This window comes from Neoarius graeffei, chromosome 10, assembly GCF_027579695.1.
Source record: "Neoarius graeffei isolate fNeoGra1 chromosome 10, fNeoGra1.pri, whole genome shotgun sequence".
Taxonomy (NCBI): domain Eukaryota; kingdom Metazoa; phylum Chordata; class Actinopteri; order Siluriformes; family Ariidae; genus Neoarius; species Neoarius graeffei.
The window spans coordinates 91,485,782-91,511,408 of NC_083578.1; the positions used below are offsets into that span (position 1 = coordinate 91,485,782).

At 39.1% G+C, this 25,627-nt stretch overlaps 4 protein-coding genes and 1 long non-coding RNA gene across 7 annotated transcripts in view; 4 read left to right on the plus strand and 1 right to left on the minus strand.

The window, feature by feature from the left end:
- The window catches only part of LOC132893569 (collagen alpha-2(IX) chain-like), a 33,883-nt gene extending 27,649 nt beyond the window's left edge, over positions 1 to 6,234 (plus strand). The window contains exons 19-31 of the mRNA XM_060932763.1: positions 2,078 to 2,185; positions 2,264 to 2,317; positions 2,401 to 2,454; positions 3,120 to 3,164; positions 3,283 to 3,336; positions 3,466 to 3,510; positions 4,167 to 4,220; positions 4,316 to 4,369; positions 4,465 to 4,518; positions 4,653 to 4,706; positions 5,838 to 5,891; positions 6,033 to 6,077; positions 6,157 to 6,234. Of these exons, the coding sequence (XP_060788746.1) occupies positions 2,078 to 2,185; positions 2,264 to 2,317; positions 2,401 to 2,454; positions 3,120 to 3,164; positions 3,283 to 3,336; positions 3,466 to 3,510; positions 4,167 to 4,220; positions 4,316 to 4,369; positions 4,465 to 4,518; positions 4,653 to 4,706; positions 5,838 to 5,891; positions 6,033 to 6,077; positions 6,157 to 6,234 (753 nt within the window). The remainder of the gene's footprint in view (positions 1 to 2,077; positions 2,186 to 2,263; positions 2,318 to 2,400; positions 2,455 to 3,119; positions 3,165 to 3,282; positions 3,337 to 3,465; positions 3,511 to 4,166; positions 4,221 to 4,315; positions 4,370 to 4,464; positions 4,519 to 4,652; positions 4,707 to 5,837; positions 5,892 to 6,032; positions 6,078 to 6,156) is intronic.
- A 2,679-nt stretch (positions 6,235 to 8,913) lies between these two features.
- On the plus strand, positions 8,914 to 11,604 carry LOC132893570 (collectin-12-like). Its single transcript, XM_060932764.1, has 5 exons — positions 8,914 to 8,932; positions 9,022 to 9,075; positions 10,468 to 10,595; positions 11,268 to 11,321; positions 11,493 to 11,604. Exons 2-5 carry the CDS (start codon positions 9,025 to 9,027, stop codon positions 11,602 to 11,604), a joined length of 345 nt encoding a protein of 114 aa, XP_060788747.1. The 5' UTR covers positions 8,914 to 8,932; positions 9,022 to 9,024.
- A 437-nt stretch (positions 11,605 to 12,041) lies between these two features.
- On the plus strand, positions 12,042 to 13,714 carry LOC132893467 (collagen alpha-1(XII) chain-like). The gene is made up of 5 exons (XM_060932633.1): positions 12,042 to 12,088; positions 12,175 to 12,228; positions 13,254 to 13,361; positions 13,450 to 13,503; positions 13,607 to 13,714. Exons 3-5 carry the CDS (start codon positions 13,260 to 13,262, stop codon positions 13,709 to 13,711), a joined length of 261 nt encoding a protein of 86 aa, XP_060788616.1. The 5' UTR covers positions 12,042 to 12,088; positions 12,175 to 12,228; positions 13,254 to 13,259; the 3' UTR covers positions 13,712 to 13,714.
- A 9,359-nt stretch (positions 13,715 to 23,073) lies between these two features.
- Positions 23,074 to 25,627, minus strand: part of LOC132893468 (uncharacterized) — an 8,342-nt gene continuing 5,788 nt past the window's right edge. For both annotated transcript variants that reach the window (XR_009655562.1, XR_009655563.1), the window contains exon 2: positions 23,074 to 23,396. This is a non-coding gene — a long non-coding RNA (uncharacterized LOC132893468). The remainder of the gene's footprint in view (positions 23,397 to 25,627) is intronic.
- soat1 (sterol O-acyltransferase 1) overlaps positions 25,540 to 25,627 on the plus strand; it is a 35,525-nt gene continuing 35,437 nt past the window's right edge. For both annotated transcript variants that reach the window (XM_060932629.1, XM_060932631.1), the window contains exon 1: positions 25,540 to 25,592. The gene's annotated coding sequence lies outside the window, so the exon portion shown is untranslated. The remainder of the gene's footprint in view (positions 25,593 to 25,627) is intronic.

Below are 25,627 nucleotides of genomic sequence, written 5' to 3' on the forward strand. Positions count from 1 at the left end.
GTTGTAATAAAAATACAGTAAATAGCCCGATTTCACAACTGTAGTAATCTATATAGTCTCGTATTATATCAAGAACCGCTCAAGCAAGCAAAGAGAAATGACATCCATCATTACTTTAAGACATGAAGTAACTTGTAATTAATAAAATTAAAGAAAAACATTGAATTAGAAGGTGCGTCCAAACTTTTCACTGGTAGTGCACATCATATTTTATAAATTTGCCCTGCGGAAAAGCTGCTTCACTGGAGGATATGATGCGGACATTTTTTTTAAATTAAAATTTAATTTTTATTCATATTAATTTGAATTTAAAACACTATTTGATCATTAGAAGCCAAAATAGAATGAAAAAACGACCACAGTTTCTCTGTTTCATTCAGGTAGCTAGCTTGGCTAAGTCATAAAGCAAAACCCAGTCTAGCTAACTCCGTTAGCAAGTTATCATTTTCATTCAAAGATGCAGAATAAACAAATCTTGACTTTTTCAGTTATCTCATCTCATTATCTGTAGCCGCTTTATCCTTCTACAGGGTCGCAGGCAAGCTGGATCCTATCCCAGCTGACTACGGGTGAAAGGCGGGGTTCACCCTGGACAAGTCGCCAGGTCATCACAGGGCTGACACATAGACACAGACAACCATTCACACTCACATTCACACCTACGCTCAATTTAGAGTCACCAGTTAACCTAACCTGCATGTCTTTGGACTGTGGGGGAAACCGGAGCAAACCCACGCGGACACGGGGAGAACATGCAAACTCCGCACAGAAAGGCCCTCGCCGGCCACGGGGCTCGAACCCAGGACCTTCTTGCTGTGAGGCGACAGCGCTAACCACTACACCACTGTGCCGTAGATGGCATTTCATAGGTATCAATACATACATATACAGCAGGTGGATTTAGTGGATCTTATTTGAAACAAAGAAAGAAATAAAATTTAAATAAAAGGGGAAATTTAGAACACAAGAGTTGTCGGTGTTACTTGTTTCTCCTTAATAGCTATAGTTTGTAGAAATGAGAAGCTAAATAATGATTAGTAAAATGATTACACTTTAATTGCGCTCCTAAAACAAAAAAAGAGATAATAGATAATAAATGAATGCCCCTGACAGTATGTGTAGAGTTCATAAAACTTGATTTTATAGTGGAAGAAAGATGGCATGCACCAGGACATTTCTGGAAGCTGGAAGATTGAATTAAAGCTTTATATCTGACCAGTTTAGCAGGAGACGTCGTAGGAAATATCATAGGAAATACCAAAGAGATCTAGCGTGATGAAAAAAGTATTGTACTTGGGTGAATAGAATAGAATAGAAATAACCTTAGACTCCTTCTAATCCTAGCAGATGCATGTCACAGATGAAATTTGTGCACAATCACTTCCTTTCAGAAGAATGATTGATTGATTTCGAGGGAAGACCTCTGATTTTTGGTCAAATGGGTGATTTTGCAGTCAGGTTGTTGGATATGTAGTTTATGAAATTGTATGCCATCATGAATTTGTCACCTTTTTTGAGCACCCCAGTGAATTTCAATTCAATTTTATTAACCCCGCCGACAGTAGTTGGAGGGGTTATTATTTTCACCTGCGTCAGTCTGTGTGTGTGTGTGTGTATCTGTCTGTCTGTCTGTCTGTCTGTCTGTGTGTCTGCAAGATATCTCAAGAACCAATGGATCGATTTGGACCAAATTTTGTACATGTGTTGCCAATCACCCAGGAAGGAAACCATTAAATTTTGGAGGTCAAAGGTCAAAGGTCAAGGTCATGGCAGAACTTCGAAATTTTCGCCAAATGTATTAATGACCTAAAACTTGTGAACAAAGTAAAAGGCCTAAGGTTAAGGTCATTGTCAAGGTTTGTCACTGATTGTTAACCCCTAGTGATGGCTGTGCAGGCGGGGTTTGCACTCGTTAGAATGTCCCTGTCTAGTTTATAAAGCACTTTCAACAATGGGACATTGTGTCAAAGCAGCTTTACAGAAAGAATTTAATAATTTGGTGCTCATGAAACTGAAACCTGTGAAGGTCACAGTGTTTCATTAAAACTTTATTGAAATACCTTGTGTGTGTTATCAGGGTTCTCCAGGTCCTCCTGGTTTTCCTGGGTTCCGTGGTCGAGCAGGTCGTTCAGGTGTTCAGGGAGAACCCGGGCTGACTGGATCTGCTGGATCACCAGGACCACAAGTAAACTGTTCTGGTTTTGTTCATACTTTGTTTCAAATTATATTTTGTAATTGATTGTGATGGTGCTGAATCTTTTAGGGTTTGGAAGGAAGTGCTGGAGAACAGGGCAAACAAGGCAAAGACGGCCCCAAGGTAACAAATGTTATTTAGAGAGGAATGATGGAAGACCGAGAGTAAAATTTTAATTTCTAAAATATAAACGTCTCCATCTTCAGGGAGAACAAGGTCCTGATGGTGTAACTGGAGTTCCAGGACCGAGAGGTGATAAGGTACACAATCAGAGAATTGACCATTTAAAGTGTTAATAAATTTTGTTTGAAATAAAGTAGCTCAAACGAAGCTTGGATGAAAAACAAGACAGAAGTAAGATAAAAGTCTTAACAATCAGACCAATCCTGGACCTGCCCTAATGAGCATGGCTGAATATTTTAATGAGTAGCTTGATTGACAGCCCTCTGTCTGTGATTCCGCCTATGACGGTACTCAGGATTGTTCTATCACTTAATGGTTCTTCGTCTTGTTTCTTTGGTAGATGTTCCTTCATATCTGTATGTAGAGCCCTATTATAGAGTATTTACCTTTCGGATAGAGTCCAAACAGAACCTACTTAAGATGATGGAATATAAAAACAAAAACACGAGGAATGTGTTTTTGTGTGAATGCATCAACCTATCCATTTTTTGGAGTTATCACAGGAGATGACGCTCACTAGGCTTGCTAATGTTATTGTTTTGCTAGCTAGCTGTCTTTCATGAGTTACCGTTGGTTCACTGGCCAACTTCATTTGTTTTGCTGGACTGCTTCATTCACCAGACTGGAATTAATTTCTGGATTAAATTATGTTTTAATAGGTCATCTTTGTATTGAATCTTACATGATCTTAGGGACAGAAACTTCACAGACCGATGGGTTTTGTTTTGTCTCAAAATGAAAGGGTCGGATGGGGCGAGTTGGACTCACAGGTCTGCCAGGACCTTTGGTAAGACCATGTTCTTTAGTGATGATGGCTGACTTTAGCCAAGATTATTATTCTTATTGTTATTGTTATTCTTATTATTGTTATTATTCTTACATACACACTCTGCTGGTTTTTATAGGGGCAAATGGGAAAATCAGGAGACCGAGGACCTGAAGGAGAGCCTGGTATCAAGGTTCCTGTGTACATCAGACTAATTACCATTGTAGATAAAATGACAGTGTTGAAAATACTGTAATAATTACTTAAGGTATTCACAGTATATGGCGTGTTTTGTTGAATGAGTTGTAATTTGGGCTCGCAGGGTAGAACAGGATTTCCAGAAGGACCTGGAGCTAAAGGCTTGAAGGTAGGAAATACTGAAGAACACTTTAAACATAGCTAATCAGAGACCTTTAAAAATATGTCCATAATTAGAAGCATTCATCCTTGACATTGAGTCCATCAGCATCCTGGATGCCATAAGCCCTTATCCATCCTTGACTCTTAACTTGTAACTCCAACTAACTCTGAATAACTGGTAGTCAAACTGCAGGGACATTGTAAACTTTAACCGCTAACTGTAAACCGTAACCCCTATCTTGTAGCAAAAACTCTAAAACCTATTCTTTACCCAAATCCTTAACGCTCTGAGGATAATTTTTAATCTCTAACTCCAATCCATAATTATTTTATCATCTAACTTCTAACCCTGAGCCCCAATTTCTAGCTCACCATCAAGAATACACTTCATCTAGAAACTAGTAGTCATTCAGCCAGGATCTTCTAAACTGTAAGCTCAAAATATGACTCAACATAACCGCTAATCACAGACTTTAGTGGTCCCTTAATCAGGACCTCTTAATTCCTAACCTCCTACCTAAGTGTAACGTTCAACATGATGCTACCACCACCATGCATCACAGTTGGGATGGTGCTGTCAGACTGATGAGTAGTATTTGGTTTCTGCCAAATGTGATTGAGATCAGCCATAATTTAATCTAGATTTATTTGCTTTTTACGTAGGGACTGCAGGGTTTTCCAGGGAATCGAGGGCAGGATGGAATTCACGGTTCTCCAGTAAGATCAGTGCACAATGAAGAATCAGCGGTTAAAAAAAATAAGGACACAGCAATGAAAGTGACAAAGTGAAAAAATGTTAACTTCACTTTCAGGGACTTGCAGGTGCGCTAGGAGTAAGTGGAGATGCGGGTTCTTCAGGACACAGGGTGAGTAAAAATCACTGAGCGGTTTATCCTGTGTCAGGATCACTTCCATGGGATTTAACTGTCAGGAACCGTGATAGACCCGGTTTGTCTTTCAGGGTTTCCAGGGAAAACCTGGTGCTCCTGGTGGACAAGGTCCTGTTGGAAGCAGAGTGAGTAAAATATTGGGTTCTCACAGCTCCATGGTCCAGGATTTGATCCAGTGCAAACTGTTTTATGCAAAGGATTTAAAAAAATTGTCCATGTTACTCCAGATTGTGCCTTAAATTTGGTTTTACTTTTACAGGGAGATCCAGGAAGTAGAGGAATCGCTGGCAAACCTGGAAAGCCTGGACTGAAGGTAAATAATAAAAGATCACTCAAGTTAATATCCTGAAGTGTCAGTGGAGATTTTTGGAACTGTGAGTAATGTTTGCTAGTTCATTGTGGTTATTTTGATCAATAGCAATTTCTTCATAAAGTTTGAGGAGGAGGAGGATGTTCACGACATAAATTCCTGAATAGTCATTAAATTTGAGATGATCCTGCAGTGATAATATAATATTAAGATAAACAAGACTTAAGAATTTGGCAATCTTGACTAAGTTCTTATAAAGCATCTTTGTTTTTAATAGTTTACTTCCTAAAGTGTAGTTCATCACACCTGATGTGTGTAAACTGAACACACATTAATCAGCAGGTTAATCAGGTGCTGAAGTTAAACTTTAGCGCAGATACGGGTATACAGGATGTAGAAGCTGTTTTGTGATTCAACAACATTAATGAAGCAGCTTCATCTGGATATCTGTGTTTCCCCACTGCTCTGCTGCAGAACGTGTTTAATGTCATTTCGTGAAATGGGTCACTAGCAAATTTAGCATTGTGCTAGCATCATGCTAACATTACCTCTCTGATATGTTGCAGCGGCCTAACCCAATCAGATCTACCAGATCGCAACAGAAAAATTTACTATTAAAACCAGTTGTTAAAACAAAGTGTGGTGAAGCAGCTTTTAGCTACTATGCAGTACAGCTATGGAACCAACTGCCAGAGGACATTAAAAATGCTCCTACTGTTGGCAGCTTCAAATCTAGACTAAAGACCAAGCTGTTTTCAGATGCTTTCTGTTAAATAATTAATATTTTTACATTTTTTATAATTTTTACTTTCTCTGCATGTTTTAAATTTACTTTAACTTTATTCTATTTTATTCTGCTAGTTTCTTTTTCTTTCTTTTTCTCCTTTTTCTTTTTCTTTTTGGCATTTTAATATTTTATTTCTACTATTGTTTAATTCTTATTATTTTCTTTTAATTCTTTTAATTCTTTTAATTAATTATTTTAGAATAAAGATACAATTATTTTATGTAATTTTATTTCTCTATTGTTTACTGGTTTTGTTTTTACTTCTGTAAAGCACATTGAACTGCCATTGTGTATGAAATGTGCTATAGAAATAAACTTGCCCTGCCTAACATGTCTGTGTTTGTCAGGGAATCAAAGGCACTGAGGGTCCAAAGGGACTTCCTGGAAGTCCAGGGCAGAAGGTCTGAACATGTGAAAGCACTTAAATAACATTTAATTTAAATTGTATCAGAGATCTTCTTCTTCTCATTATTATTATTATTATTATTATTATTATTATTATTATTATTATTATTATTCCTATCACACTATGGAATTTGTAGGGAGTTCGAGGAAATGAAGGTCCTAAAGGAAAACCTGGATGTTCAGTAAGTTCTCCTTTTAAAGTTATTCATCTCTGTTTGAAACAGTAATATCAATATTTATTACTGTTTTATTTATTTTCAGGGAGCTCGAGGTTTGCCGGGACAAAAGGGTTACAGAGGACCTCCTGTAAGAAATCACTCTAACCAATTTTATCAATAAAGTTTTATTAGTCATATTTATATTGCAAAGCCATAACCACTTGGAGTGAGGCAAAGGAGGTGGGTTTATTTAAAAAAAAGATCGATAGAAATGAGTATTTTTAAAATAATACTGTCAGAGTTGCTGTTATAGAAAATGAATCAACACCTTCTGACCAATCAGAATCTAGGATTCAACAAACAATTGAAAACATGTTTTATTTAGCAAAGAACAGTGTATATGTAACAGTTAGGTATTCCACGAAATCGAGTCGTACATGAGCTGATGGGTGACGAGGTGCGTAGCACCGAGTTGTCTATAATCCATGTATGACTAGGTTGAGCGGAATAACTGTTTTATTCTCTCCACATTCACTGGATTTTGAGAAATAGAGCATTTTTATTTTCAATTTTTGCAAATTCGATAAATAAAAACTTTCTACAAAACGTCCAACAAAATCATTTCCAGTTAGAATGTAAACAAACCGGCGAAATAACAGTAATAATTTGTGAAAAATGTGATGAAAATTCTTGAAAAATAAAAAAAGATTGTTAGAACGTATCAAATACTTTTATTCCATATTTTGTTGCTTTTTTTTGTATTTTTGGGGGTTTTGTTTTCGAGTAGAGTTTTTATTTTGTCCTCGGTTGGTTCAGCAACACGCTCTGCCATTTTGTTTTTCTCTACTCACAGTATATGAGCTGATATCCTAGTAGTAGAGTAGCCAATCAGAGTGCATGATTGCTCATATCCAGTGAATGTGCATGGAATAATTACTGATATGGTGAAGCTGTAACTTTAAACTTTCCAACATCTTCAGGACAGAGGAGTTTACGCTTCTTTGTGATTTCTTGTTAAACAGGCCAAGCTGGGTGGTTGTGGTTGTGGTTGTTGTTGTTGTTGTTTTGTCTTATTAACTTAGAGAGAGAATAAAGAGAGACTGTTGAGGGAGCGACTGTTTATAACTGCTATAACATAAATAAGAACAGGGAGTCATTTGCATTATTTTCCTGTAACTGCATGCTCCATTGTGCGGTATTCCTTCCGTAACGCTGATGTGGCCTGAATGCTGGCATCATTTTGATTGTTACAGAAATTAGAAATTAATTGAAGGCTGTAAAATGATACAAAAGGCTGGTATTAGTCCTCCTTTCCCACTTTAATTTACAGCTTGTTTATATTACAGGGTGTACAGGGGAATATGGGTGTGTGGGGTGAGATTGGCCTCCAGGGCCCACCAGGAGATCAAGGGCCTCAAGGACCCACTGGACCTGCAGGGATGCCTGGGTATCCGGTACAGAATAAATATCTATCTATCTATCTATCTATCTATCTATCTATCTATCTATCTATCTATCTATCTATCTATCTATCTATCTATCTATCTATCTATCTATCTATCTATCTATCTATCTATCTATCTATCTATCTATCTATCTATCTATCTATCTATCTATCTATCTATCTATCTATCTATCTATCTATCTATCTATCTATCTATCTATCTATCTATCTATCTATCTATCTATCTATCTATCTATCTATCTATCTATCTATCTATCTATCTATCTATCTATCTATCTATCTATCTATCTATCTATCTATCTATCTATCTATCTATCTATCTATCTATCTATCTATCTATCTATCTATCTATCTATCTATCTATCTATCTATCTATCTATCTATCTATCTATCTATCTATCTATCTATCTATCTATCTATCTATCTATCTATCTATCTATCTATCTATCTATCTATCTATCTATCTATCTATCTATCTATCTATCTATCTATCTATCTATCTATCTATCTATCTATCTATCTATCTATCTATCTATCTATCTATCTATCTATCTATCTATCTATCTATCTATCTATCTATCTATCTATCTATCTATCTATCTATCTATCTATCTATCTATCTATCTATCTATCTATCTATCTATCTATCTATCTATCTATCTATCTATCTATCTATCTATCTATCTATCTATCTATCTATCTATCTATCTATCTATCTATCTATCTATCTATCTATCTATCTATCTATCTATCTATCTATCTATCTATCTATCTATCTATCTATCTATCTATCTATCTATCTATCTATCTATCTATCTATCTATCTATCTATCTATCTATCTATCTATCTATCTATCTATCTATCTATCTATCTATCTATCTATCTATCTATCTATCTATCTATCTATCTATCTATCTATCTATCTATCTATCTATCTATCTATCTATCTATCTATCTATCTATCTATCTATCTATCTATCTATCTATCTATCTATCTATCTATCTATCTATCTATCTATCTATCTATCTATCTATCTATCTATCTATCTATCTATCTATCTATCTATCTATCTATCTATCTATCTATCTATCTATCTATCTATCTATCTATCTATCTATCTATCTATCTATCTATCTATCTATCTATCTATCTATCTATCTATCTATCTATCTGAAAGTGATCCAGTGCTTACATCACTACTGATGTCATTCCACCTTTATCACTTCCTCCTTCAGGGTAAAGATGGACCAGCAGGAGCTTTAGGACCTCAAGGAGATAAGGTCTATCATAGTCACCAAGCGGAATATCAATATATGGTTTCAATGATTATCATTTTCATTCTGTTTCTTTGTGTACAGGGAGTTAAAGGAGCAGAGGGAGTGGAGGGAGCGCCTGGTGTCGATGGTGAGGAGGTAGATTGATTACTATGTTGATCAGATTGTGGAAGTTCTTAAAAAGGAATTCTGGATTAATTTCTTGATTTGGAAACGCTGTGTTTCAGGGCATGGTTGGGATCATTGGATCAGTTGGGCCGGTGGGACTGAAAGGACCATCAGTAAGTTTGATTTTATTTTTTGTTCTAAACACCTCCTGATAAAAAATAAACAATGACACTATGAAGTTAAATGATCAGAGTACTTTACAGATTTAGTTTCAACATTAGTCAGTGTCAGTGGGGCAGCAAGAGTACAAGGGTACAGTGGAAAAATAACAGGGTGCCGATGTGCCACTGATGAGGTACGAACCAGCACTAATATTGGGACACCGATAGATTACCCATAAGGCACTAGCGAGGCACCAGTTGGGCACTAAAATGTACCAACAGGATTGTAGACATTATTGGAAAAAAGAAATTAAAAGGGTACAATTATAGCACTAGTTAGGTACCAATAGAACACCAAACAAAGATACAAATGGGACACTGAAGGGTAGCAATGGGGTGTCATAAGGTGACTGGTGGAGTAGCAGTGATACTAAATGGGTAAATGGTATACCAGTAGGGTATATTTAAGGCACTACCCAGGCACCAGTGAAGCACTAAACTCTATCAGTGGGTCACCAGTAAAACACTGGTAAGATATCAATTTGGAACTGAAGGAGTACTAATGTGTATCAGCAGGATATCACTGATATCACCAATGCAACCAAAAGGGCACTATTGGGGGACTGAAAGGAACTAAGGGGGAAGCCATGGCTTAATGGTTAGAGAAGCAGCTTTGGGACCAAAAGGTTGTCAGTTCAATTCCCTGGACCAGCAGGAATGGCTGAAGTGCCTTTGAGCAAGGCACCGAACCCCCAACTGCTTCCCAGGCTGCTCTTGGTATGTTGTACATTGCTCTGGATAAGAGCGTCTGCTAAATGCCATTAATGTAATGTAACTAATGAGGTGTCAAAAAGAACAAATGTGGCAGAAATGGGGCACTGAAAAGGTTCCAACGGGACACTAAAAGCTATCAGTGAGGCACCAATTGGGAAACCAATGGGTACCAGTGGGGTAGCAATAGGATAATAGAGGTGTACCAATACAACCAAGAGGCACTAGCATTATTAGGGCAGGAATGTGGTATTGAAACAACCAACAACTGCATGAATGTGCCACTAACAGGGCATCAATAAGGTACCAATAGAGCAGTAATGAGACACCAATGAGACACCCAGGGGTTAGCAGCTGGAAAGGAGTACTAATTGTGTACTAATAAGCACCAGTCAAGTTTCAGCCCAGTGATTCTTTATTTCTCACACTGACACTATTTTCCATAATCTCATGAGTGTGAAAAGCCGATGTCGGGAATCTGTAGGATCTTTGATGTCATAAACTGAATGTAGAACCATGTGTGCCAAAATCTACAGCCTTTTCCCACCCCACTGCGGGCATCTGTCTTTGTTTGTCCTCCTGGACTCCCTGCACTCTGAGACACCCTGTTATGGAAAATTTTACATCTTTCAGGGTGAAAAGGGAAATCTGGGATTCCCTGGAGTTCCTGGATTAAAAGGTCTCAGAGGAGGAAGAGGACGTCAAGGACCGGCGGGAATAAAAGGCCTGACTGGACGAGAAGTACGGAGTGAAAAATCAAAGTACACATTTAAAAAAAATATCTACATGTATAGACCGTAGGTGTGAATGTGAGTGTGAATGGTTGTCTGTGTCTATGTGTCAGCCCTGTGATGACCTGGCGACTTGTCCAGGGTGAACCCCGCCTTTCACCCGTAGTCAGCTGGGATAGGCTCCAGCTCGCCTGTGACCCTGTAGAACAGGATAAAGCGGCGAGATAATGAGATGAGATGAGATCTACATGTATATATGGTTCGGGGCAGCACGGTGGTGTAGTGGTTATCACTGTCGCCTCACAGCAAGAAGGTTCTGGGTTCGAGCCCAACGGCTGACAAGGACCTTTCTGTGCGGAGTTTGCATGTTCTCCCCGTGTCCGCGTGGGTTTCCTCCGGGTGCTCCGGTTTCCCCCACAGTCCAAAGACATGCAGGTTAGGTTAACTGGTGACTCTAAATTGAGCGTAGGTGTGAGTGTGAGTGTGAATGGTTGTCTGTGTCTATGTGTCAGCCCTGTGATGACCTGGCGACTTGTCCAGGGTGAACCCCGCCTTTCGCCCGTAGTCAGCTGGGATAGGCTCCAGCTCGCCTGCGACCCTGTAGAACAGGATAAAGCGGCTACAGATAATGGATGGATGGATGGATATCTGGCTTGTGATTTTGCATTAAACCTGGGTAATTCATGTTTTTGTGGTTTTTAGGGACAGAGTGGCCTTCAAGGGCAAGCGGGAGAGCAGGGACCTCCTGGGGAAAAGGTAACCCTTGGTCCAGAGTGTGCAAGGAAGGTTCCTTGTATTCAGAGCTGTGTTAGACATTTCTGAGCTTCTGAATAATTCAGATTATTAAAATAAAATATCAGGGAAAGAAAATGCAGTCTGAAGAAGGTAATCACATTTCTAAAGTAGTAACATCCTGTATGTCTACAGGGTGAGCCTGGTTCCAGAGGATGCCCAGGTTCGGTGGGTAAATACGGACCGGGCGGTAACACTGGACCTGATGGCGCAAAGGGTGATAAAGGTGAACTTGGACTTATTGTGAGTATCTCATTTCATCTTCCAGGAGAAAATATTAAACCTTTCCATCTTATAATAAACACACACACACACACACACACACACACACACACACACAGATCTCCAGCAGTGAGTTTTCTTTGATTTTATTCTTATTTGAGGGCGAAAGCGGGATCCAGGGGCCTCCAGGTCCTGCAGGTGCACCTGGATCATCAGTAAGTGTTTTATGTGTTTCATTAAATTCATGTCAATTAAATTTTCCTTAGTTAGAACTATATCGCCTAATATCACCTTAATACAGGGTTTAACAGGAAACAGAGGTCTTGATGGAAGAAAAGGACACCAGGGGCTGAAGGCAAGTTTTGTTTGTGTAATGAAGGGACATGTTTACTGCATTTTTGTCTCATTTAATTTGCATTTTTTTAAAAGAATTTTGGTGTTATTTTGATTGACAGGGAGATTTAAGTGAACAAGGGAAACTTGGAGCGCAGGGAGAAAAAGGACCAGTGGTACGCTGATTGATTTTTAATTTATGAAACAAAACACAATTTTACTGTAAGTAAAATGAGTCTTTAATTCTAACTTATAATTTCAGGGTATTAAAGGGTCGAGAGGAAAGACAGGAGAGACTGGAGAACGAGGCAAATATGTGGGTCTTTTTAAAAAAAATTCATCCACACAAATATGAAATACCAGTTGCATGCTGTTATTGTTATTATACATCGTCGTACATTCAGTATAAACTGTACATCAGTATGCTGTCAGATTATATCCAGGAAATTCTTGTCATTTCTTTCTTTTGAATGTATTTTGTTTTGTTGGTTGATTACAAAATAGAAACTGATATAATTAAAGCCCTCAGGTGAGGAAATCCAGCCAAATACCTTGTTGAATTTTGCTTTTCTTTAATGTAGTAATTCTAATTAATTTTGTTCTATCCACATTACCTGGATATGAGCAATCGCATGCTCTGATTGGCTACTCTACTACTACGATATCAGCTCATATACCGTGAGAAGAGAAAAACAAAATGGCAGAGCGTGTTGCTGAACCAACCGAGGATGAAATAAAAACTCTACTCGAAAACAAAACCCCAAAAATTATGAAGTATTTAAAAGAAACAGAAATAGCTAAAAGAATATAGTTGTTTGTTTGTTTTCCCAATATCTCCTGTTCCACACTCCAGCCCAGTCAGTGACGGTAATGCACCTTTAAGTTGGTTTGCCAACTGCCAAAAAAATCCTAAAGAAGAAAACCACAAAAAATACAAAAAAATGCAACAATATACAGAATAAAAGTATTTGATGATAAGAACGTATCTTTTTTATTTTTCAATAATTATTATTATTGCATTTTTCACAAATTGCTCCTGTCATTTCGCCAGTTTGTTTACATTCTAAGCAGAAATTATTTTGTCGGACTTTTTGTATAAAGTATTTATTTATTTATTGAATTTGCAAAAAATAAAAATGCTCTGTTTCTCAAAATCCAGTGAATGTGGACAGAATAAAACAGTTATTCCACTCAATCTCGGTGCTATGCACCTCATCGGCTATCAGCTCATGTACGACTCGATTTCATGGAATAACTGTTAAACATTAAATTTTATATAGATGTAATACTGTGTATTTAGAGTTTTCTACCAGCTCAAACAAAAAAAGTTAATTCATTTAGGGACCCATGGGACCTCTGGGACCTAAAGGGCCTCCTGGAGAAAAAGGCACACCAGGACCTCCTGGACCTCCAGGTAACATAGGGGTCAAAGGTCAACCAGGCCCAAAGGTAAGTGTCCAAAATTGGGCATCAGTTCTTTGTTTTCTTATGTTAAAGTGTTTGAGGTATCGAATGTTTGTGTGTCTTTTTTAATAAGGGGGAAACGGGACTTCCTGGAAAAAGAGGCAGCAAAGGCATTGCTGGAAAACCGGTGAGTCGTTTTTGGTCTTGGTTCATCTTTATTCCGTTATTTACTGGTACATCAGACAAATCCAGACCTTCAGAGATATTGAGCAAACACGTGTTTTCTGCAGGGAGTCCAAGGTCTGAAAGGAAAACATGGTTCTCGTGGGAATCCAGGAAAACCAGCGAGTATCAGTGTTACTCAGAACTACAATTTAATGTCTGATCTACTCTAATAACAGCCGATTAATAATAATTACTACAAATAAAAAGTCAAATCATTGCTTTATCTTTTGTTGCTTTGTTTCAGGGTCTGAGTGGCACTGATGGTTTACTGGGAGTTCAGGGCAATGAGGGAGATCCAGTAAGATTGATTTCCTTATCTGGTCATTGCTTCCTGTTCTTGTGACGTTGTTCCTGGGATAGTTAAATATCTCACCTGTTGCTTTGTACCCTTTTTTTTTTTTTTATTTACACCTGTCTTCTGGTAAAACATTGTTTTTACTTTGTATTTTGTAGTTCTATGGTCCCAGAACTTCTTCCTTTCTTAATTTTCTCCATAGTTAATTCTGTAGTACCTTATTAGAGCCATCATTATTTATTCTTTGAAGGTTCTTGGTTCCATAGTTAGTGAGTTCACTGGTTCTGTAGCTCTGCATTTCCTGACTTCCTTTGTAATTTCTTGGTGACAGTTTCATAGTTCCAAAACCTCCTTAATTCTGGAGTACGTTAGATTTACAGCTTTTCATTTTTAAGGGTGTTGCTTTTCTAGTTCTTGAGTTCTTTCCTTCCTTCCTTGGTTAGTTCATTAGGTATTTAGTTCTACACTTCCTGAATTCCATAATCCCATGGGTCTCTAGTGCATCAATCCCTTAGTTCCCTGGTTACTTGGGGGGAAGCCATGGCTTAATGGTTAGAAAAGCAGCCTTGGGAGCAAAAGGTTGTTTGTTCGATTCCCTGGGCCAGCAGGAATGGCTGAAGTGCCCTTGAGCAAGGCATCTAACCCAGGCTGCTCTTGGTATGTTGTATGTCGTACATCGCTCTGGATAAGAGTGTCTGCTAAACACCATTAATGCAATGTACTTACTTTTTAGTTCCCTCAGTTCTTAGTTTCTAATTTTTCTGGATCCTTAATTCTGTAGTATATTAGTTCCTCAGTATTGGAGTGCCATGGTCTCTAGGTCCTTAATGCTGTGTTTTCTTAAATCTGTAGTTACTTACTTCCATCATCCCTGAGTGTCTGAGCCGAAGGCTGCTGTGTGCTTGCCAAAGGCCGAAGGCGAGCACACTATTGTTCTTAAATTTACTTATTCTGCCTTATTCCGACACGTTTTTTGGATCCACTCCTCCTCCTAGGGCGTTCGAGATAGAGACACCGTTCCAACTCTGAGACGTCTGGCCCGAAGTGGTGTAGTGTGCTTGTATACAGCTTTTGGATTAACGCACCCGTTCTCTTGTTCTTGTCATTTTTCTTTTGTTTTTTTCCCATAGAGAATGAATAGGGCTCATGAATCGAATCGTCCTACTCGGACACGCTCCATCGCAGATGCACCAAACCTCATGTGATACTTCAGGCCAACTCCCCCGACACATACATGCAATCGGTTCTGACCCGCACTCATATTTTTCCTTTCTTTTTGCTCATCCCTTTTTCCTCCATAGGCTTGCATTGATTTTTGGCCCCATTGAAAATGAATGGTGTTTCAGGAGAAAAACTTTCATTGGCCATCAATTTTTTTAACCAAGTGACCAAACTTCAAGAAACTTCACTTGATGCCTCAGGCCAAGTCCCCGCACAGATCCATCCCCTCATCTGAGACCTGCACTCGTCTTTTCCTTGGTTTTCACGCATCTCTTTTTACCTCCATAGGCTTCCATTGATTTTTGGCCCCATTCAGATGAATGGAGTTTTGCTCAGTAACACTTCACCACACATCCACCAAACTTCATACGGCACCTCAGGCCAAATCACCATCACACACATGATATCGGTTCTGACCCGCACTCGCCTTTCTCTCGCCTTTCATCCGTCCAGTTTTTCTCCATTTTGCCGCTAATCAGTGGAAGCTTGACTGAGTCGTTCCTCCCTTCCCCCATAGGTGATGATGCATTTGGCAAGGATCTGCTCATCTGAGACTTTGACAGCAAATCAACTTCAACTCAATGGCCACTTTATTAGGAATACTTACATGCACACACGATAGCAATTAGCATATAAGCATTCACGTGTTACCATGCTAGCTGTTAGCATGTTACCCATTACGATATCATGCCTGCTGTTAGCTCGCAAGTTGTTAGCATGTTCACCATTAGCATGTTATCATGAGAGCTGTTAACATGTTAGGATTAGCATGGTAGCATGCAGAGTTCACATGTTTGCTGTTAGCGAGTTCGCCTGAGCATGTTAACATGCAGCTGTTAGCATGTTAGCTGTTAGCATGTCACCCTCAGCGTGTTAGCATGCTAAAAGTTAACATACTAGCCATTAGCATGTTAGCTGTTAGCATGATAGCTGTCAGCATATTAGCCTTAAAGTGTTAGAATTTTAACAAATAGCATGTTAATCATTAGCATGTTAGAATGCTAGCTTTTAGCATGTTAGTATGCTGTTAGCATATTAGTATGTTAACTGTTAGCATGCTAGTTGTTAGCATGTTGGCATGCTAGCTTTTAGCATGCTAGCATGATAGCTGTTCTGCTACAGCTCAGCAAGCACATTTTGCATTTTCTCTGCGGAAATGCAGTCTAGTTTAATTCCCTACTTCCCTAATCACTTAATTTCATAGTTTTATAATTGTACAATTTTTGATGCCTGAGCCCTCAGTCTATCATTCATGACCAGATATTTATAAAATCTTAAAGCCCTCATTTCTGCACAATGCAACACTTTTTATACTTCACACGTTGTTGTTGTTCAGGGTGACGGAGGACAAAGAGGACCCCCAGGAAGACCAGGAGAACCTGGCAGACCAGTGAGTGGGTGAAACTCTTTGTAAACTTTTTTTTGATTTGAAAGAAAATATTTATGAACAAAAATCTGAGATGATTTACTTCTAAAACTCGCAGGGTCCAACAGGAGTCCCTGGGTTTCCAGGGAAACGAGGTGTACCTGGGATAAAGGTAGCCACACCCCTTTTGGTATTTGTAAATAGTTTTTCCTATGAACTATAAAAAGGAATATGCATTCTTACAGGGTTCCCCTGGAGAAATGGGAGAACCTGGACCTTCTGGAGCTGTCGGACCAAGAGTACGTTACAGCGTTGATCGAAACCAGTTCATTCTAACTTACCTAAAGACATAAATTAAACTGACATGGATTAATGAAAGAATTATTGTTTTAAAGATTGAAAGTGTGTTGTTTCTGTGCAGGGAATTCCTGGACTTCCTGCTGAAAAGGGACACGTCGGTCTTCCAGGACAAAAGGTACAAAAACGTCTCCTCTTCACAAGGAAAAATTCACAAACTTTCAAAATATGTTTCACAAAAACACTATAACTGCAGACGTCGAGCCGAACTTCTTTTGTATGATTTTAACAAACTGTGAAAGAATTTCTTGGTTGTGAGGTGAAATCCATTGTCTTGGTTTAGTGTAAATTACTCACCCATGCTAGCAAGCAGAAAGGATTCTGTTCCATAAAGGTTCTGCCAAGTTCTGGACTTATTTTGGACCAAAATCTCAGAAAGCAAATATGTCTCCTCATGTGTCTAAAAACCAGTGTACTTCTCAGACTGCTGTTTAAACACAGCCTTCATTCACATCACATTTGATCATCTACAGGGAATTTCTGGTGTCCTTGGAATCCCAGGACCAGTCGGAACATCAGGACTGAAGGTACAGTAATGTTGATCCCAGAAGAAGGAACACTTCAGTAAGTCACCCACTTTCATGATTAAATAATATATGTTTGGAAATATTTCTCTTATTTTAAGGGAAAACAAGGTGTTGCAGGACCTAAAGGTCAGGCAGGTCCAAAAGGTGCACAGGTACATCTCTCTCTCTCTCTCTCTCTCTCTCTCTCTCTCTCTCTCTCCAGTGCTACACAGTCTGTGGCTTTGTGGCAGCTGTAACAAAGAATTCATGCATGAATCCATCTATCATTCCTTTGCCCATCTGTTCATCCATCCATTTAGCCAAATATTCATCCACTGCTTTATCTGTGGATCTATCCATCGATCCAGTTATCCAAGGATTCATCCATTCAATCATGCATGGACCTGTTCATCTCCTTATCCATCCATCCATCCATTACTTGATACACTGCTTTAGTCATGCATCCACCCATCCAGTCATCCAAAGATCATTAATCTCTTTATCCATGGAACTATCCACCCATTTATCCAAGGATTCATCCATCCAGTCATTCATTTGTCTGTCTGACCATCCATCCATCCAGTAATCAATGGATCCATTCATGCATCAGCCTTTGGATCCATCCATCCATCTGTCTAGTCATTCATCCATCCAGTCATCCATGGATCCATACATCTCCTTATCTATGGCTTTATCCATCCAGTTATTTACCCTTCAGTCCATCCCTCCATTTGTCCTTGGATCCATCCATGACTCCATCCCTCCATCTGAGCCTGTATCCTGCTAAATATGTAAGCTGCCAAATCTTTGTGAGTTTTTTCCACAAATATGAAGTTTTTGTTTTTGCCCAGGGTGATACGGGTCCTCGTGGTCCTCCAGGTTGGCTCGGCCTTCCTGGTCTTCCTGTGAGTCACTTAGCAAAGATGAATTAATCAATCAGCATGATAAATCTCACAGTAATGAAATGATCTAACTGAAGTCCTGTTTTACCTCCACAGGGCGTTTTAGGGAAGAAGGTAAGTGTTCATGTCTTTCTCTCTCTTTTTCTAACCGTTAGATCAGTGAAGTGAGCAGCAGACCCTGAAACTCGGACATGTCCAGTAGATGTTGGTGTTCTTTATAAAACTCTGTCTCCATAAACAGGGAGCGAAGGGCGTGCGAGGCTCTTCAGGGCTGAAAGGCAAGAAAGGACAAAGAGGGGAACCGGTAACGCAGGTTTATTCAGCATGTCACCCAGTGTGAAGGGTAAAAAAAGATATATAGCTGATACTGTAGCATCAGAAGGGTGAGTCATAAGAGAGAGGTTTGGGTTAAAGCCCATTCTGAGGTTAACTCTGTGTTATCTGATTGTTTAACACTTCAGACTTTAAAATCCAGACGGCTCTGATGACAGGATATCTTCTGATTAATGTACTGATCGATAGCTTTCCATTCCATTGTGTTCTTTAAGGGGAAACCTGGACTTCCTGGACCTCGGAAAACAAAACAAATCGCCACAGGGACGAATAGAAATGGATTACAAAATGTTCGTACAAATCCATTTCTTTCTTTTTTCCACATCTGGTGTTTAAAGTGTAAATAATTTAATGAGAATTAGTTTCTGTTGTATCATTATTGCAATAACACATTCATATTAAAAAAAAAAACAGGAGACACGTCAAGCTCGACTGAAGCATTCGTTCATCCATGTAACGCAGTCTTCTGTTTCTTAGACAAGAAAATCAAAACTTCAAAGAAGTCCGAAATCTCACAACGCTGCTTACGAGAACGTACATGCAGGAGATCTGCGTCGAGGAACTAAAGAGCGTCCAGCGTCGACTTGCAGAGAACTCGCACTCGATCATCCTCATCTCGAAGACGGTCAGAACGACAGAGTATTACACTTTCATTTCATCTTCATACCCAACAGCATCGTTTTAGGGTCTGGAACAACATCTGAGAAATAAAATACAGTGGGCTGTTGGGAGCTGTTTCTCTCCATCATCTGTCCATTACATCCAGGGCACTTTAGTGACGCTCTCTCTTTCTCTCTTACTTTCTCCCTCCTCTCTCTCTCATCTCTGTCTCTCTATCTCTCTGGTTACTCGACCACTACCTGAGAGACTGACTGTTTGATATTAAAATGAAATTAGATATTAATAGGAATTGATGTGGAATTTAGTTTTTGTCTGGATCCAGAACACACAGTTCAAGTTCAAATCCAAGTCAACTTTATTATCAATAATGCCACATGCGCAGGACATACAGAGACTTGAAATTGCATTTCCCTCTTATCTGCGGTGCAAACAGCAATAAACATGAAATATTAAATATAGGTAAAAGATATAAACTTTAAAAAAGGGGTATATACACACACAAACTAAAGCTATCTAAGAAAAGACAGTGGCAATCCAGAAAGTATAAATATGGCAAATGTGGCAGTGTGAACAGAAATACAAATAGAATGTGGAGAACTTGGAGTTAGAACAGAGAACCCTTTGGTTCTCCTCATCAGTTATGTACTTCCTGTAATTTGTTTGCAGTTTGAATGTGTTTATCATTCAGGATGTTTCATTCTTTTCTTTGTAGGATTTTATTACGTGGATCCGAATCTCGGCTGCCCGTTTGATGCGCTGCAAGTTTTCTGTAACTTTACAGCTGGTGGACTCACCTGTGTCTCACCTGTCCAACCCCAGGTGAGAGAGAGAGAGAGAGAGAGAGAGAGAGAGAGGTGATCAGGTACCGTTACTGTTTCTACCCTGAAGTGATTTTTTTCCTCTAACAGCACATCCCCAAATGTTTTATACCACTTTTTATCCATTTATAGTTACTGTTCGTGTTGTGATATGTCAGTGAAACAAGTCAGTTCCTGTTGTCACGACTGTTATAGCAGTTTTAAACACTCGTCCCGTCACCAGAGTCTTTACTCGCTCTGAAAGTGTAAACTCCTCCTCTGTCCTGAAACCGTTGCAGCTTCACCTCTGACTGTTCCACAGCGCTGACACTGGAGACTCCTTCCAGAAATGTCTCACACACACACACACACACACACACACACACACACACACACACACACACACACACACACACACACACACACATTTCTCCTGAGAGGAAACTTGAGCTGTTACTATAGAAATGATGCTGTATTAGAACCAGTGCATGAATATAAACCTGCTCTCCTGTCAGTGTGAGAGAATCATTAAGGTATTACTGTTTATTCTCTCCACATTCACTGGATATGAGCAGTGGCGTGCTCTGATTGGCTACTCTACTACTAGGATATCAGCTCATATAGTGTGAGTAGAGAAAACCAAAATGGCGGAGCGTGTTGCTGAACCAACTGAAGATGAAATAAAAACTCTACTCAAAAACAAAATCCCCCCAAAAAACAAAAAAAAAAAACAAACCCCAACAAAATATGGAATAAAAGTATTTGATGGTAAGAACATATCTTTTTTTTATTTTTCAAGAATTATTATTGCATTTTTCACAAATTGCTCCTGTCATTTCACCGGTTTGTTTACATTCTAAGCAGAGATGATTTTGTTGAATGTTTTGTATAAAGTTTTTATTTATCAAATTTGCAAAAAATAAAAATGTTCTGTTTCTCAAAATCCAGTGAACATGGATAGACTAAAACAGTTATTCCACTCAACCTCGTCATACATGGATTATAGACGACTCGGTGCTACGCGCCTCGTCACCCATCAGCTCATGTACGACTCGATTTCAGGGAATAACTGTAAATAACATGAGAAACAGCAGACGGTCACAGTGATGAAATTATCTGTAAAAATGATGTTTGTTGAAGCGGCTCTGATGTTTTTAGTTCGTAGGAACGAGGCACGTGATGACGGGAAACACATCATGGCAGTTTAGTGAAGTGCAGAAGGACTTCAGGGTAAGAAACTCCACCCACGGAGAAGGATTTTACTGTTATACAGATTTAATCACATTAAACTCCTTTTTTTCTGTTATTTTGCTTCAGCATTAATTAAAAATAAACATATGCAGATTTGTGTCTTTTTAAAAAACAGAGAAATTTAATTAAAGCTACAGACCAAGATTAATTTTAAAATTAAAATGTAAACAAAGAAAACTAATAATATAAATCACAATAAATTTACATTAAATACAGCATTAAAACAATTAGTCAATTACTTCCACAAGAACTAATTGACTTTAGTTCAGCGTGTAGTGGTTAGCACTGTCGCCTCACAGCAAGAAGGTCCTGGGTTCGAGCCCCGTGGCCGGTGAGGGCCTTTCTGTGCGGAGTTTGCATGTTCTCCCCGTGTCCGCGTGGGTTTCCTCCGGGTGCTCCGGTTTCCCCCACAGTCCAAAGACGTGCAGTTAGGTTAACGTGAGACGGCCTTGGGCTGAGGTGCCCTTGAGCGAGGTACCGAACCCCTGACTGCTCCCCGGGCGCTCTGGTGTGGCTGCCCACTGCTCTGGGTGTGTGTGTGTGTGTGTTCACTGCTTCAGATGGGTTAAATGCAGAGGATGAATCTCACCGTGTTTGAAGTGTGTATGTGACGAATAAAGGTTTCTTCTTTTTCTAAAGAAATACAAATTTAATTAGAACAAAAGAAACAAATAAATTAATTAAATTAATAATTTGACAAAAATTCAAAATTAAAAACTAAACCAAATAAAAACAGACCTTCGAAAAGGAAAAACAAGCATTTTAAAAATAAGTACGTAAACAAACAAAAAGTTGTCTTTTAAAAAGAAGAAATTTTTAAAATACAATCAATAAATAAACAAATATTTAGATGAAAGGATGGGAGTGCAGGTGGCCAAGTGGTTAGAGCGCTTGACCGCTAAGCGAACGGTTCCTGGTTCGAGCCTCGGCTTGACGGGGATCTGGGGCTTGCTCCCTGTCCACCCAGCAGTGAATGACCTGGTGGAAACACTGGGGAAGTTAAAGGCGGCGAGGAAAGGAACTGGCCACCCTACCTCACTATGCCGATGGCCCAGGACAAGTGCGCTCTCTAACAGGCACTCCCCCAATGTACGAATCGTATATGGGACTCCCCTTTTGGGTGGCACGGTGGTGTAGTGGTTAGCGCTGTCGCCTCACAGCAAGAAGGTTCTGGGTTCGAGCCCCGTGGCCGGCGAGGGCCTTTCTGTGTGGAGTTTGCATGTTCTCCCCGTGTCCGCGTGGGTTTCCTCCGGGTGCTCCGGTTTCCCCCACAGTCCAAAGACATGCAGGTTAGGTTAACTGGTGACTCTAAAAGGTTTCTTCTTTTTCTAAAGAAATACAAATTTAATTAGAACAAAAGAAAAATAAATAAATTAAATTAATAATTTGACAAAAATTCAAAATTAAAAACTAAACCAAATAAAAACAGACCTTCGAAAAGGAAAAACAAGCATTTTAAAAATAAGTACGTAAACAAACAAAAAGTTGTCTTTTAAAAAGAAGAAATTTTTAAAATACAATCAATAAATAAATAAATATTTAGATGAAAGGATGAATTAATAAATAAATTGCTAATTTAATTAAGCTAGTAATGTCTTGCTAAAACTTTATTTTTAAACCCCACACGTTCCTGAAATGCGGTCTTTAAACCTCTTTAGGTTTTGTTGCGCTGCATTTGTTTGATAAAATCACTGAAATGATTTTGGTCAGATTTTTATCTCATCTCAGAGTGTGAAGGTAAAGTAGCTGCACAGTGGAAAAGAGGAACAAACAAACAAAAACAAATAAACAAACGGAGACGGGATAAGGATTGTTTGGTCTTTGCAGTTATTACAGATTTATAAATTAGTTTAGAAACAGAACCATCACTGATTTACAGGAAGTAAAAAAAAAAACATTTTAATGTAAAGTTCTGAAGATTTGATTCTTTAATAAAAATAAATCTCAGGTTAGTTTGTTATTTTGTGTTTGGTCTCCAGTTTATGTTAAAGTTGTACTTGGTGTTTGTGTGATTCTGCTCTCTGTAGGTTGAATATTGGCACCTCGACGTTGTCCAACTGAGATTTCTGCGTCTCCACAGCGATTCTGCGACTCAAACCCTCAGCGTGTCCTGCTCCGCCGCTCCACAGCTCACAGCAGGACGTTTCCACATTCTCGGAGATTCTGGAAGTGAAATCAGTTTCTCCAGCCCTGAGTTGAGGAACGGCTGTGAGGTGAAACACAAAGAATAAACCTCACACAACATTTACACAGCACAAAACAACAAGTTTGCAAAAATAAACTCTCATTTAATTTAATTATTCTATTTTTATATCTTGACAGATGCAGATGAGATTTTCAGGAAAAGGAGGAAAGATGAATCTGCTTCCCATCAGAGATCTGTATTTATCAGAAGGACAGAAACCTCAAGCAAGCAGCCTCACAGCTGAAATTGGGCCTCTGTGCTTTTTATAGCGCCACCCAGAGGCACTAATGAGACACTGCACGTCAAATTAAAAAGAGTTTGAGGTTCATATAAAATAAATAAATAAAAAATAATCAGGTCATGTCAGTGAAAAAGAAATATAAATAATATAAATGTAAATAATGTGTAAAATACAACTTGTCTCAGTGAAAACCTCAAATTAATTCTGTTTTAACTTTATTACAGTTTGTTTCTGGACTGATTTGGGTTTGAAAATCCGACATTGGAGAGAAAATCGGATAAAGAGCACAAATATACTTTTATATTATTTATTTTTGTGTGAAGTTTTTTTCACAATTTTTAAATCTTGTTTCGTGCAAAACAGATGATTCAAATGATAAATAAATAAAGTTTGGATCAGACAAACAAAAACAGCTTCCTTTTTATTTTGCTTTATTTCAGGAATGTAATGTGTATGTGTTTTATATTATTGAATTATAATAATATACTTCTGTAATATTTTTAGGTTTATTTAAGTGTATATAAATAACACACCCACCCACAGTGCCCTCCACAATTATTGGCACCCCTTGTAAAGATCAGCAAAAAGGGTTCGAAAAAATCCACCTTTTTGCTGAAGTCGCTTCGTCTCAGACTGAAAACGAGAAAAATCAAACCTTTAATTAAAATAAATTTATCCAGACAAAAACAAATCTCTCATCAAGAAACAATTATTTCCAACAAAAACACACATACCACTATTATTGGCACCCCTGTAAAGGACAGTGAACACACTGTACCTGAACCATGTTTCCATTTAAATTGCCCATGTGTGGGTTGGTTGGAGTGTGGAGGAACTTTCAGGCTGTAATCCATGACTTCCTGATGAACTGGGGAACAAATATGAGGCGACACAGAGGCCAAATTCCCTCAGCATCACCATGGGAACGATCAGAGACACACAAACCCACTGAGGGAGAAGGGTGTGTGAGGGAGAAGGGTGTGTGTTCACACTGAGGGAGAAGGGTGTGTGAGGGAGAAGGGTGTGTGTTCACACTGAGGGAGAAGGGTGTGTGTTCACACTGAGGGAGAAGGGTGTGTGAGGGAGAAGGGTGTGAGTTCACACTGAGGGAGAAAGGTGTGTGAGGGAGAAGGGTGTGTGTTCACACTGAGGGAGAAGGGTGTGTGAGGGAGAAGGGTGTGTGTTCACACTGAGGGAGAAGGGTGTGTGAGGGAGAAGGGTGTGTGTTCACACTGAGGGAGAAAGGTGTGTGAGGGAGAAGGGTGTGTGAGGGAGAAGGGTGTGAGTTCACACTGAGGGAGAAGGGTGTGTGAGGGAGAAGGGTGTGAGTTCACACTGAGGGAGAAGGGTGTGTGAGGGAGAAGGGTGTGTGTTCACACTGAGGGAGAAAGGTGTGTGAGGGAGAAGGGTGTGTGTTCACACTGAGGGAGAAGGGTGTGTGAGGGAGAAGGGTGTGAGTTCACACTGAGGGAGAAGGGTGTGTGAGGGAGAAGGGTGTGAGTTCACACTGAGGGAGAAGGGTGTGTGAGGGAGAAGGGTGTGTGTTCACACTGAGGGAGAAGGGTGTGTGAGGGAGAAGGGTGTGAGTTCACTCTGAGGGAGAAGGGTGTGTGAGGGAGAAGGGTGTGAGTTCTCAGGTGCAGTGTGCTGAGTTTTATAAGGAAACTGAACATTTTACAGAAGCAGCCTCAGAGTCAGCTCATCTGGAGAGTTTTTAACGGAGAAGTTATAAAATAAAATCTATATAAAATAAAAATATATGACGAACTTTATTATTATTATTATTATTATTATTATTATTATTATTATTTAAAGCTCTTGAACGTGATTTGTCAGCGGCACACACACAGTTACCATTTCAGCCAATGGCGAGAGGCCAGCGCTTACGCGCTCACATCAGGCCACGCCCCCTCACACAGATTCTTCCGCATCATGGAAGAGACGCGTTTAACAGCGAGAGAGAAACACACTGAGGGGTGAGTGATCTAACACACACACTGAGGGGTGAGAA

Coding starts and splice junctions, on each gene's coding strand:
- LOC132893570 (XM_060932764.1), top strand. CDS start 9,025: ATGGTTGGGATCATTGGATCAGTTGGGCCGGTGGGACTGAAAGGACCA. Junction 9,076..10,467: donor TGGGACTGAAAGGACCATCA/GTAAGTTTGATT, acceptor TACATCTTTCAG/GGTGAAAAGGGAAATCTGGG. Junction 11,322..11,492: donor AGGGACCTCCTGGGGAAAAG/GTAACCCTTGGT, acceptor GTATGTCTACAG/GGTGAGCCTGGTTCCAGAGG.
- LOC132893467 (XM_060932633.1), top strand. CDS start 13,260: ATGGGACCTCTGGGACCTAAAGGGCCTCCTGGAGAAAAAGGCACACCA. Junction 13,362..13,449: donor AAGGTCAACCAGGCCCAAAG/GTAAGTGTCCAA, acceptor TTTTTTAATAAG/GGGGAAACGGGACTTCCTGG. Junction 13,504..13,606: donor AAGGCATTGCTGGAAAACCG/GTGAGTCGTTTT, acceptor TGTTTTCTGCAG/GGAGTCCAAGGTCTGAAAGG.